The 14572-nt window shown below is 37.0% G+C and overlaps 1 protein-coding gene across 1 annotated transcript in view; it reads left to right on the top strand.

Annotated features, from left to right (window-relative positions):
- Window positions 1–14572, top strand: part of LOC106876082 (DNA polymerase epsilon subunit 4) — a 23297-nt gene that overhangs the window by 1291 nt on the left and 7434 nt on the right. Inside the window, exons 2-3 of the mRNA XM_014924490.2 lie at window positions 1101–1185; window positions 6618–6659. Coding sequence (XP_014779976.1) covers window positions 1101–1185; window positions 6618–6659 — 127 coding nt within the window. The remainder of the gene's footprint in view (window positions 1–1100; window positions 1186–6617; window positions 6660–14572) is intronic.

Genomic DNA, 14572 nt, shown 5'->3' with positions numbered 1-14572 from the left:
TATATATATATATATATATATATATATATATATCCCTCTCTCACTCTCTGGGAGAGAGGCACAAGCACATACACAGATATATATATATAGAGAGAGAGAGAGAATGAGGCAAGTAAACAGATAACATTCCTTGGGTTTGATATACAGAATATATATATAATAATTGATGAAGATAGATTTAGCATTAGTCTTTATTCAGTATGATAGTCATTTTAACCCATCCTGAAACTGTCCATTATGGATTGGATATTGTGCATCTGTGCACTTTGTGTCACGTCAAGTACATGCATCAAGAAGTTGTTGTCCTGCCAGATATACTGGTACTGGGTTATCCTAGGCACAGATTGATGCAACACAATTAGTCACACAATATCTGCCATAACGACACTGTCAGCAACAGTACTACCAACAGCATCCCGAGGCCCAGAGATATACCAGGAGTGCAAATATAGCCACCTGGCAAGTTTTGTCAAATATATCAGATCAGCCAATACAGTTTTAAAACGATGTTTCTGCAACCACCAGTCATCCTTCAGAGTCCCAGAAAAATACTTTGTCGACAATATATATATATACACATACACATACACACATATATACACACACAAATACATACTTACATACAGACACACACTGACTTAAAGTGTTACCAGTTATGGCATTCATCTCCCTACTTCAGTGTCCACACATTGCTGTCAGTTGAGTCTGCTCATTAATGTTAGTTTACATCAAAATGTTTGCAAGTATTTTAATGATGAAAACAGAAAGTTTATAAAAATTGGTCTCTCTCTAGAGATTGTTTGAAATATAAAATTTAACTTTTGTTGACCCATGTATATAATATAGATAGAAATATGAAAAGAAGATATATATATATATTGGCAGTTTTTTTTTTTAATTAAAATGATTATTTTATTGTTAATTTGTTATTATTTTTCATTTCTTTCTTCGATATGTAAGTAAACTTTTAATGACATTTCAGTTTCTGATGTGCTGTGACCTTGTACATTGTTTCAAGTCACCAAATGTGAGTTGAAAAATGCTTGAGTTCAGAAGAGACTTACAAGAATTAATGGTGAAATGGTTTGTTTCTGTTTCAGGAATTGTTTGTTCAGTACTTGTCTCGAGAAGCAGCAATTTATACATTCCAGGGAAAACGAAAAACTTTACAACGGAAAGATTTAGGTAAGAAGTTTTCTTTTAGTTCTTCATAATCTTAAAAAAATAAAAGACCTTCAAATTGATGTTCATCTTAGAAATTGGTCTGGGCAACCCATTCAGGTATGGAAGCTGATTTAAATGATGATGGTCATGTATGGTCAGCTACAGGTGTGTTTAAGGTATTAAGCATTGGGATGAGTATCACGTTGTTGTACTTAAAGTTTCTGTCGAGTTGGTGCCTGTGGGCAAATTCAAAACAATTGTTGGTGAAATTCTCAATGTATTACTGTTTACTTTACCAATATCATGGAATTGACCAGACTATTTGATGTTGTTATACACCACTGGTCACAATGCACTTAGGATCATTTTAGCTTTCGAATGCTGCCACCCCCATTGGTCAGGTGAGCAGGCCAACATTTCTCCCTGATTGGAGGGGTATTTCATCATAGGGTGACTACATTTACAACTGAATGGACTGAGACAATATGAAATGAAGGGTTTTGCTCAAGAACACATTGTGGCACCCGGTCTGGGAATCAAACCCACAATCTAGCAGTTGTGAGTGCAACACCCTAACCACTACGCCGTGTGTACCTTGCCTATAGGGTGGCAATAGGGTGGCACGCTGGCAAAATCGTTAGCAAGGCATCAATGTACAAATCCAAAATTCTTTCAATCCTGGAGAGCTGTTAACATCTTAAAACTATATACTGTATTCTCTGGCGTACAAGTCGACAAAGTATTTAGTGTAAACATGGTGTGTTAACATTTAAACACAGTTTCTATCTTTCCAAATCCAGCTGCATTTCATATGCAGTTTTTGGTTGTCCAAAGTTGTCTTGTCGTACAGGTTGACTTCCTTTTTTTTAGCTGTAAATTTTGGTCTGAAAGATTCGACTTGTGTGCCAGAAAATACAGTATGTATACCACAGATGGCTTCTTCCAGTTAGAATAATTAGTGAGTTTGCCATACTGCCCTGTATGGCTTTCTGTAAGAGGGATGTGTCCCTGATCTTGAATCTGCTACTGATCCTACAGTTTCTACTCCTCTGAATCTATTAACTGTATTAACTGCACCAAGAAACATTTGATGAACTTCTTCTTTGTCTTACTCTCGCCATTCCTTCTTTGTTTCTCTCGTCATCTCTTCTTTCCATAATTCCTCAAAACCGTCTCACAACGTCTCTCTTCTAGAACGCTTCTATACAGGATTGCCTCCCTTCGTTTTCCTTTTTTAAACTTCCCATTCCAGTTGCGATGACGCAAATTAAAGTGACACCCAGCTTGCTTTCAGAAAGTGTTTCTCTGTAATTGAATCCAGAGGAACACGTTAACCCTTTTGATATCAACCTGTCTGACCGCCCTCCCCCCTTCCAGTCCTGTGATACAGATTCACTGTTTTAGAGTGGTCAAAACTAAAACTTTCCATTAATTAATTAATTAATTAATTCTTCATTGGTTGGAACTAAGGCAGATCATTTCAACGGAATTAATTGAAACAAAAAGGTTGAGAAAGTATTTCTCTGGATTCAGACTTCTTCGTTTATTTGATTTACTCTTGAACCTCCTTTTGGAAACTTGTATCAATTATTTTTAGCACTTTAAATAGATATTCTGTCTGTTTGTCCCTTTACTGTAAAAGTGAAATGATTAAATGGATAAAGTATTGAGTTATGAGCTGCTTACCACGTCTTCAACCCCACCCCACCCCACCCCCAGTATCTTGTGCAATACTCAGAATTCTTGTGTCTCAGTCCATCTATTCAGTTGCTAAGAATATTTGTCAGATCTTCCAGAGATATTACTGAAGATAGACAATTGCCTAATTTGCTATCACCATGAAAGTAAAGGTTTTTAAAAGCTCACCGAGACACGTATAGTTTTAATTTTAGAATTGTTTATTTTGAATAAACTATTAACAGTATCATATTGCCCAAAACTAAACCTTTCTTTGTGTTATATTCCTAATGCCAACCACTTTACAGGTTGTACTGGGTGCTTTTTATGTGGCACCAGCACCAGTGGGGTCGCATAAAAAACGCCCATGCTAATAATGCCATGTGAAAAGCACCTTTGTTGGTGCTATGTAACAAGCACCCGTACTGGTGCCACATAATATGCATCTGTGCTGTCCTTATCCTCAATTGGTACACACAAACCACTTCTCTCTCCTGTTGGTTCTTTCATGATTCTGTACAGGCACCAAATGTCATTTCATTTCACTGCTTTTTCTGTTTTTCCTCTTTGCCCTTCTCCATGGGGCCTGTGTTCCTTCTTAGGTTTTTTTCCCCCCTCCCATCAGTCAGGTTCAATGAGACTGTGGGGAATCCATTGTTGTTGGATCTTATCTCTCCTGCTTACTTCATCAACTCCTCTTGTTATGACCTCTTGGAAACGAGTCCACTGTGGTTCAATGATCAGACACTCCTAGATTTGAAACAAGGATTGTTGCCCTACTTTGGCAAGTAACTTCATCTGAGAAGCTATGTTGAAATTTAATAGTTGATGATGATGATGACGACATCAGAGAAGAATCATATTTACTCCTCTTTTTTTCTCTCTATCTTGCAATATAGTGTGTGTGTGTGCGTGTATAAAGTCACCAGCCATTGTTTGTATCCCAGATTTGCTCACTGATAGTTTGTCTCACAGTATCAATAACAGGACTTTGATAGTCAATAACATATATAGTATTACAAAGAGGTAAAAGCCTTGGGAGTGTGCGTGTGTGTGCTTCAAATGGTTAATAGAAGTGTGTGTTACAATGCAAACTGTTTTGAATATTTGCTACTTCATATATCTCCTATATATGTACCCATTCACTCAATCATATCTTGAGACTAATGAGAGTATTATACATATATATACATACATATATATCCATCCATCCATCATTGTTTTAATTTTCACTTTTCCATACTTGTATAAATAATAAAATTACTTTATTTCAAAAGTTTGAAGAACACACACCCTCACAAAAAATTTCAGTTATTAAAATTTCATATTATGAGCTGCTGTTTTCAAGAAATTAAATTAAATTGTTCAAAATCATAATTATGTATCACATCTCTAATGTCCTTGTTCATGTCTTTCCTCTTCCTCCTCCTCCTCTCTCTCTCTCAGATAGACTATTTCTTTGTTTCTGTCTGTCCGTCTCTCTCATATATGTGTAAAGGAAAGTAGACAGAGAAAACAAAAGTTCAAGGGACATTCACAAGCTGTGTCTGGGGGAGTAAGGAATGTTTGAGAGACGACAATTAAATGACAAATATTTCTGGGGTTTTTTTTTTGTTTTGTTTTTTTTACCGACATTTTGTTTTCTGGAGACGGTCGGTATTGTCTCTTGTCATTGATGGATAATGAAGCAGCAGTGGTCTGGAGATGAAATGTTAAGTTTTGGCAATGTTGCTCAGAGCAACCCATAGGCATTTTCTTTTTCTTTAAAAGCAAAAAGAGATATTAAAATTACCCAGTGAAACACTGCACAGAAGTGTTGCAGGTCAACAGATATTCTGGTGTCACATCTTCCGATAAAGACAAACCACCCCTTGTGCTGCCCTTCCTTCGTTCTACTGGCTTGTGGTGACATCATTGTAGGGTGTACATTAGGAATGAAGTGGGAGGTAACTAGGAATTTGGATGTGGGATCTAGAAGTGGAGGTGGTGGGCTAAAGGGAAAAGTGAGAGGAAGGGATAAATGTTAGGTAGGAGGTGTGGGCAACAAAGGTTGGCTGCACCTAGAGAAGTTATTTAAATAGAACACCCATAAAAAAATTCTTAATTTAGAACAACCTATGCCTGTAGTAGTAGTAGTAGTAGTAGTAGTAGTATCACACATAAAGAGTTATGAAACCTTTGACTCCTACTTTGGACAGTTTTCATCTTCAATTTGTAATTAATCTGATTATAGATTTGCTTTATTGATTGTTTCAGATTTTGACACAAGGCCAGCTATTTTAGTGAGCGTTGGAGGGTTTTACCAATTACACCAATCCCATTACATCATTTGTACTTTCATTGATCCTAAAGAGATGAAAAGCAAAGTTGAGTGTAGTGGAATATGAACTTAGAACGTTATGAGTCAGAAGAAATACTGCTCAGTGTTTTAGCCACTGCTTTGACAATTCTGTCTTAATTTCTTAAATTAATTTAAAAGCTTCTAATAGACATAAGCCAACTTTAAAAAAACGAACGTTTTCAAAGAAATAAACTTACGAGTCTTCCTCTTTGAGATTTAACCCTTTTGGAACCAATCAATTAAAATCTTCCACCAAATCTTAGACACAATTTATGTTCCTAACACCAGCTGAATGATAACTAAGTTATTTTACTAAATTCTTTGCTATATTTAAAATCAATTTGAAGAAACTCAGCACCTCAACAGAAATATGGTAGCAGATGGGTTAAATATTATTTGAATATAAAATTTAAGTGAATGTAACATGAAAGATTACATTAATCCTTTTGCAGTCAGATTCCACAATTTCACTAATTAAAACTTCAGTCCCTATTAAAAAAAGCCTTTCTCCAATCGTATATTATGAAATTAATTTCAAAGTTGCTTTTCATAAATGCCATTTCCCTCTCTACTCCCCAAGTTAGGCATTTTTTTCTCTCTCTTTGCCTGGAACAAATATAAAACTTCATCTGTATTTTAGCCATGTATTTCCTGACTTTCAGTTCTATGCAAAGATCAAATTTCCATCCTAAATAAATATATCTTAGATTAATATTTATTTTTATGGCAGAAATTTGATCTCAAAATTATCTAAGAATAACATGGCAAATAGTCAGAATTCTTAGAGTGTTGAACAGAATGCCCAGTGGCACCTAGGGTGTGTGTTACCAAGAGTGGGGGCCCCCTTGACACCCTGCCCTGCTTTGTCCATTGGGTGGGTGGGGGGCTCCAAGCCTATACAGGCTTATACAGGAAACTTTAAAGTGCTGCCCCATAAGAAAAGGCATTGCCTTGGGCAGACTGTACCCCTACCTGACCCCTAGCTACACTAATGAAAATGCTTTGCAGTATTTTTTCTGGTTCTCTGTATTGTGGTTTCAAATTCTACCACAGTTAGCTTGACCTTTTACCCTTTCAGGGTCACAAAAACAAAAGGTAGCAATCTAGGGTGGTGCATTGGAGATGCCAAGTGGCTTCTGTATTGGTTCTTTCGGTTCTGACTCTCAAAGGATGAAATGCAAAGTCGTTCTTCGCGTAAGGATCTATGAAGACGTGTCCAGTCATTGGGAAATATTACCTTACTTGGAAACAGATGGGAGTTGGTGACAGGAAAAGCATCCAGCTGTAAAAAATCCACCTCAATAAACTTCATCCACCATAATCAAGCATGGAAAAATGGACATTGATATTGATGATGATGGTGATGATGATTGTACTTATTTCGTAGTTTGTATCATTCATTGATGTCTCTAAGCAGACTTTTCATATTCTTCAGATAATGCTGTTGAGAGAACTGATACCCTGGCATTCCTTGATGGTAAGTTCTCCTATTATTTCTTCTTTTAAAACCTGTCGTATTCTTTAGATCCCTACCCAAGATTCATGGTCATAGTTAAGGGTAGACATGTAAATTGAACTGGAGACTACAAATTTTTTTTTTCCACCTACCCCCCATTTTCCTTCTGGTGACTTGAGCGTAGATGTACCAGTTTTTAGTAGTCAGACGAGTTGTAAAATAAGTAACTTTCTGTATTTCAAGTAATTGATGGTTTCTGTTACCAAGGCAACTGAATCAGCAGTTAAGAAGACTGCTCTGAAAGTATAACTGAGAATAAGAAAAGGGCAGGAAAACATCAAGGATCTATTACATTTAATGGCAACCAGGGGATTCTTGCTTTGAGAGCAAACGGTGGATTAGACTTTGCTGTGTCACAAACAAGCAATACAACAATACGACTTGGTTGTGGAATAAGAGACATTTTTGGCAACGCTGTTTTGCCATTCACTGATTCAAGACTGACTTCTTTGGCCTCTGATGTATTAATGTTACGTCTTGTTCTCTCCCTCTTTCTCTCTTTACCTCTCTCTTTCTCTTTATGTGTATGAAGAGATGGAAAACTTTTATGCTAATTATGTCCAACTGATAAATTGTAATGTTTGTCTCTCTCTCTCCATCTCTCAATCTGTATCTGTATATTTTGGCATGTGCATGCATGCGGCTCCCCAGTTCCAAAATGGTCTGTCACCAGAACAGGTTGAATGTCTGGTCAGCCATGCCAAATCATCAACGTCCAAACAGCTGCACCCTGTCATCTGATGATTGTGAGATGTAGGCACTAAATGCAGAGGATTAGTGAAGGTTGGAGAGAAATGAAGGGGATTAGTGAAGGTTGGAGAGAAATGAAGGGGATTAGTGAAGGTTGGAGGCTTCACTGGTTGTGTAATGTTTGTGTGTCTATGAATGGTGTGGTAACAGAGAAATTGAGAGATAAACTAGACATTATTAGCAGAGGAATCGGTTGTAGTGTTTAAGATCAAAGACTGCATTGGCAGGGACATGGAAGAAGAAATGTATGCAAGATATCATTAAAGGTGGGTAGGATTGGATACAGAGGATGTGCAGAAGGTAGGAAAGAAATAAAAAAGAGAATGATTTACTTGAAAATCTCTTGATTCTAATCTTTGCTGCCACATTTGGAATTTCTTCTGCAATAATTCAACAGATTCAGATGTAAGAACAAAATTATTGCCAGGCAGGTTTTTCCCACTGGCAGCCGGTTTTTAAGTGTTCTGATTTGGCCTTGAGCTTATAATAAACTGGCGGTAGCTGAGAACCAAACTCTCATGGTCTCCTAACTGTTAACTAAAAGTTTTCATTGTCAGGTTTGGTTATGACAGTCACGATTATAAATAATAAATATAAATGAAACAGACTTTATTTTTGTTATGGAAATATTTCAGTATCATAAATACCAGGTCTCAAGATTTAAATCAATTTAGTGGACGGTCAGACTCCTGTATTTCTTTATTTTTCTCTCCTCTGTGTAATGGGCAGTGATACCTGGGTTTGCAGCCAATGCAGCAAAGTTGGGGCCAGAGAACAAGTGACAGCATGTTGTGTCATCACAGATTTATTACAATTAAATAAATTACTACCAATAGTGGGTTCATATATGTCCCTTTTTCTTTAATTTATCTGAAAATCAAGTAAGAGTTAGCTGCAGGAAGGGCAACCGAGTGTAAGACAATACCTTGATCAATTTATATTCATCCGATCCATGCTAGCATGGAAAATCAGATGTAAACTGAATGAATGAAAGGTGTGTGTGTGTGTGTTTATATCTATGTGTCACCCCATTGACACCATTTTAGCAGTGATGTTTATGTCTCCCTTAAAAAAAACATCCAACCATGGAAACAGGGAATAAAGTACCCTACTTCTCTCATAACCCCTTTTCTTCAACTACATCTAGGCTGGACATATTTTTTAATTCTCTCTCTTCAGATTCATTATCAAAGGATGTAATTATATCCTCTGATTTACCCTTATTAAGCCCTATCTTTCACATCCTTCAATACATTCCTACAAAAGCCACCACACAACTCACATCCATTTAATTATTTCCGCATAAACCTTTTAACCTTTAAACCATGGAAATTGAGTATGACTTTCTGAGAACTTAACGGTGCTAAGATATCCCTACTGTACATATGTATATATATATATATACATAATTCATTCAGCTCCCTCCATATTTCCTGCATTCTTTACCCAATTTCCTACCATTCTTCCTTCCTTCCTTCCCCTCCCATCATTGCCTTCTGAACAGCAGTTGTGAAAAATAAAATAAACAGTAATATTGTAGCTGCTTCTACGAGACACCATTCCATTTTCTATAACTTTAGATATATATAAACACACACACATAAAACACACACACATATATATATAGTGACACACCCATATCTATATCTATGTATATATACACACAGTCCTACATGTATGTGTGTGTGTGTAAGTGTATACATATAATATGAGGTCTGATCAATAAGTATCCGGACTGTTGCCATGGTAACAAAGCTAAAGCATGCAGAGTAAAGCTGCTCGGCAATGATTGACCTTGAACTCTGCTGTGCCTGCACACTAAATTTTAACGTTCTAGCTCACTTTTGCTGTTTACAGCAGTGTTAGGAAGGAAGGTGTGTAGTGTGTGATTGTCGCATTGACCATGACCATCTGAGTAAATTTAGTTGATGGAAACTGTGGAAGCCCATCACTTTTGTGTGTGTGTGTGTGTGTTTGTCTCTCCACTACTTGACTGGTGTTGGTTTGTTTACATCCCCATAACCTAGCAGTTCAACAAAAGAGACCAATAGAGCCAGTACCAAATTTTAAAAAGTACTGAGATCAATTTGTTCAGCTAAACCCTTCAAGGTAATCCTCCAGCATGGCCACCACAGTCTTATGACTAAAACAATAAAAGATGAAAGATAATAGATAGTATGGACATAATGAAATTATTGTTGAGGCTTATGCCAAAGATCAATGAAGTTTCAGTTTATCAACAGTGTCATTACTTTATTTATTAAGGGAAAACGTTTTTATATCCATTTTCATTGTTCGTATGTGAACGGATGTATTTCGACTTTGTTGTATGAGTTCAGTAACCTGTCTGTTTGGTTTAAAAGTCCATTCAGTGTTTAGAATATTCTAGTGACTGGCAAATGTTAGCAGTTAGAAAGTAGGTCTTGTCTGCCTTGCCAGTGGTCACAGTAGTCAATCCAGACATAACTGTGTAAGACATTTCACAATGTGTGTTTGCATGTGTGACCACTCTAAATATATTTCATTGTTAAAATGTCAGATTTAACTAAACTGTGATGCAGTTGAAGTAAAACAGTAGATAACAGTTCTTGTAAAAATATTTGTGGTAGTTTATTAAACAGTGTTGTGTAGCTTGAAAGAAATAGTTTTTACCTGAATTTATTAATAAATCTTCATAACAGAAACTCATGAAAGCTTCTAGAAAGATATGAGTCAGCTTGGTTTTCACAAAGACTTTTTAGTTTATTAAACTTAAACTTGTTTGTCGTTGATTGTAATGCTTGCTAGGTAACTTATGTGATTATTGTTATACACTTTGTCACCTGGGAAAGAGTTCAAAAAGGTCAAACAGGGCTAAATTATGACATTTTAAAAGTGATATTCCTTTGCTTTGGAGATTGTTATACCTTATTTGACATAGATCGCATACTTTTTCATTTTTAAATAATCTCTCAAAAAAATTAGTCTGGGTCCTCTATGCAAAGTTGCTTTAAATATTACATTCTTTAATGCATCTAGAAACATTTTGTCCTGAATATAGATTGTTGATATTGGATTGCATACACACACACACACTTCTTTAAATTTCCATCTACCAAATCCACTCATAGGCTTTGGTTCCTCAAGGTACCATGCAGTGGAACTGAACCCTAAACCACGTGGATGGGAAGCAAGCTTGACCACACAGCCATTCCTATATGTCTTCATCATCATCATCATTTAAAGTCCATTCGCCTGGTATGAGTTGGATGGTTCGATAGGAGCTGGCAAGCCAGAGCACTTTGCCAGGCTCTGCTGTCTGTTCTGGCATGGTTTCTACAACTAGACACACACACACACACACACACACACACAGGTGTGTAGGTAGATAAATTTCCAAATTTAAACTGTTATTGCCCACTCAGTTTCACTCTCCTACTATGGTTGTAAAGAAAAAGATTTTATATATAGATAGATAATATTATAGATAGATAGAGAGAGAGAGAGAGAGGAATGAGAGTAAATATTTTCTCCTGTAGTGGTCAGTGGTCGTGATAACAGTTTAAATTTGGACTATTTACCTATATTCCTCTTAGCCCATCCCATTCCATTCTATGTCTTTAAAGCTTATTTCATCTTTATGACTAATCTGGTTCAATGGGACACCTCAGCTCTCTCTCTTTCTCTCTCTCTCCCTCTCCCTCTCTCTCTCTCTCCCTCTTTGTCTTTCTCTCTCCCTCTCCCTCTTACCATCATTGCTCACCACTATAATCAGTTTGTGCATGCAAAAATTTATTGAAGCAATGAAGAAAACAGCATACACTTTTGTTATGCTTGGATCTTTGTGGTTATCGTCACTGTCTACGATTTTATTCCAATTGTTTTCAAATTTGGGATATGGATTAAGTTTTGTATACTAATTATGAAAATGAAATTCATTTTTCCTATAAATTTATAATTAAAAGTTGAGTCAAAACTATTGAAAAGGTTGCCAGACGCAACAAAAAATTTACAAAAATAAAAGAAATAAGTGGAAATTTTACCAGTGAGTGTGTTCAATTATAAGGGACTAAAAGAGAATAACTCTCCCCAGACACAACAAAATATAATTAAAAAGTTATTAGCCTTTAAAGTTTGCAAAATTTGGGTATTTTAGCCATTCAGTATACAATTTTAGCCATTCAGAAGCGAGTATTTTATACGTCACCGTAAAGCTCTGTTAGCATTCGTAAGCAAAGAAGCACCACGTGTTCCATAGCTGATTGCAAAGAACTCTGTTTCCATAGTAACCAAAGGTGCTGCACATGCACATAAGGAGTGTAAACAAGGATTGCATACAACACTCAGTTCTTCCAGGAACCACTATCTTCAGTGACTTGTGGCAAGCTTATAATCATATCCCAGAAATTGTGGGCAATGAATTCAAGCATAAAACTGTGAACCATAGCATTGAATTTATCAACTCAAAAGACTGGACTTACACTCAACATATTGAGGGTATCTAGGCATTGAATCATAAAATCCCACAGGAACTTTGCATTATCATTTTCGATGATGCCTTCGGGTTTATGGTTGTACCAATTTTTTGCTCTCTCAAATATTATTATTATTATTATTACTACTACTACTGCTACTGCTGCAGTGAGCTGGCAGAAATGGTTGCAGGCTGGGCAGCATTACAGCTGAGTTTAAATGTCACCAAGGTTCGCCTTGCCTTTCATTCTCTCGGGGTCAATTAAATAAGTATCAGTTGAGCAGTGGGGTCAATGTAGTCCCCTAATTCAATAGATACAATTCAGGCCTTGTATCTACAACCATCTCGCATCACACTCTTACGAAACACTTTACTTCTGTCCTTCTCCTGTCCGATCTGATCCTTTCCTTAGCAGAAACGATTGTCATTGATTTTGTTGTAAAAAGATGTCGTATTTTCATTTTAAAAACCTGAATCCCAATAATTTCATTATTATGATGGAGGGGAGGCAAGAGAGTGGTCAGTGGTGGAGTGAAAGGACAACAGGAAATCTCTTGGAAAGCGTTTTTGTTCTCAAGCTTTTCAAAGTGAAGATAACAGCATCTTAGCAACACACTGCAGTGTTGTTGGCATGGCGATGAGAAGCTTAGCTTCACAGATAAATCAGTTGCAGTCACTACTACTAATGCTGCTGCTGCTACTACTACTACTGACAAATAATTCTTAAGGATAGAGTATTAAAAAAGGAAAACCCTGATGGGCCCTGATTACATTGATGCTTTTTAAGTTTAAGGTTTAGCATTGTAGAAAGAAAAGTGGGCTCAAAAACTAGGCCAGCAATTGCTACTCTTCTCACCCAAACTAAAATCAATTAATTTACTCGTATATATTATAATTATTATAATTATTCATTAATAGTTGTTGTTGTTGTTGTTGTTGTTGCTAGACTTGTTGCATTGTTAAACGCTGGGTCTTTGATCACATTACTTCTTCCTAATCCTTTAACTCGAAATGTGGCATACAGGACTTCAACAAGAGATGTCCATGTGTCTCAATCTTTGGCCATGGATTGCAGTTGTTGCCCCAACTGTAGCAATCTGCATATGCAGTCCCTGAGTATTACCGCTCCTTACCAGGACCAATTTTGTTTTTTTGTTGTTTTTTTTGTTGGTATTTCAGTAGCCATGTAGGAAGTTGATAGTGCTGACCTGTTAGCCCTACACCTACCACACCCCTTCTTTCTCAGCCAAACTTGGGACCAGCTGTGACGGTTTTATCATATTATTGGTATTGATTTATCAATCCCTGAATGGTAAACAAAAAAGTTGTTGCTTTTTTTTTTTCCTGCTAAGGTACGAATATGAGTGAGATTTGTTATCAAAAGAGAAATATCATCATCATCATCATCATCGTTTAACGTCCGCTTTCCATGCTAGCATGGGTTGGACGATTTGACTGAGGACTGGTGAAACCGGATGGCAACACCAGGCTCCAGTCTGATTTGGCAGAGTTTCTACAGCTGGATGCCCTTCCTAACGCCAACCACTCAGAGAGTGTAGTTAATGATGATAAATATAGAAACATAATTGGAAGAGAAGGATGTCTCTTATTTTTGATTAATTCTGTTAATCCTTTAACAGCCAGGTGACTCTGTCAAATGTAATGTTTGTTTATTACCTGTGCTTTAATGGCGGCAGAGGTATTGTTTCAGTTATGTTTGTTTGTTAGTTTGTCCGTGGACAAGATATCTCAAGAGCTGCTGGATAGATTCAGATGAAACTTTCAGAGATGTTTGGCCTCATGACTGGCACGAACTGATTAGATTTTGGGATCGATCTGGTTCCAGACAAGGATTCTGGATTATTTTTCCTGTTTTTTTACTTCATTTGTGAGAGCGGTTGGGTTCATTTTTAGTATTCTCATTTGTGAGAGCAGTCAAGATGATTTCAGATATTTTCATTTTAAAAATCATCTCTGGCTAATCATTGAGAAGACATTGGTGTTGCCTTGGCAGAGATCTGTGCTCTCTGAGTGCCCTTGTTCACATTGTTTTGAATTGATGTGATTGTTTATTTTTAGAATAACATTGTAGGGTAGGTGTGAAAGGCCATACCTGGCCACTTTGAACATCTGGACAGGTAGAATATTTGGACTGGATAGGGCAGGTTTAAATACTAACGGGTTAGACATGCCACCAGATCTCTATTACACTTTGTCTGTCTCTGAAGTTATCAAATTAGGTGGAAGAGCCGCTCAACAATGTCCACAGAGTCCATAATCAGAGAAATGAAGAGCAGCTTTCACACCTGTCTCTTTCAATGGGACAAAGACCAATCATTGCACCTTCCACACTCTTGTATTTATTACAGATATTGAAACTGAACATCAACCTCAGGAATCTGACCTGTGCCTGGAAAGCATACAAAGGACAATGGCCAATCCCCATCATCATCATCATCATCATCGTTTAACGTCCGCTTTCCATGCTAGCATGGGTTGGACGATTTGACTGAGGACTGGTGAAATCGGATGGCAACACCAGGCTCCAATCTAATTTGGCAGAGTTTCTACAGTTGGATGCCCTTCCTAACGCCAACCACTCAGAGAGTGTAGTGGGTGCTTTTACGTGTCACCCGCACGAAAACGGCCACACTCGAAATGGTGTCTTTTA

Source organism: Octopus bimaculoides, chromosome 23 (genome assembly GCF_001194135.2).
Source record: "Octopus bimaculoides isolate UCB-OBI-ISO-001 chromosome 23, ASM119413v2, whole genome shotgun sequence".
Lineage (NCBI taxonomy): Eukaryota > Metazoa > Mollusca > Cephalopoda > Octopoda > Octopodidae > Octopus > Octopus bimaculoides.
This window is presented reverse-complemented; position numbering and strand designations above follow the sequence as displayed.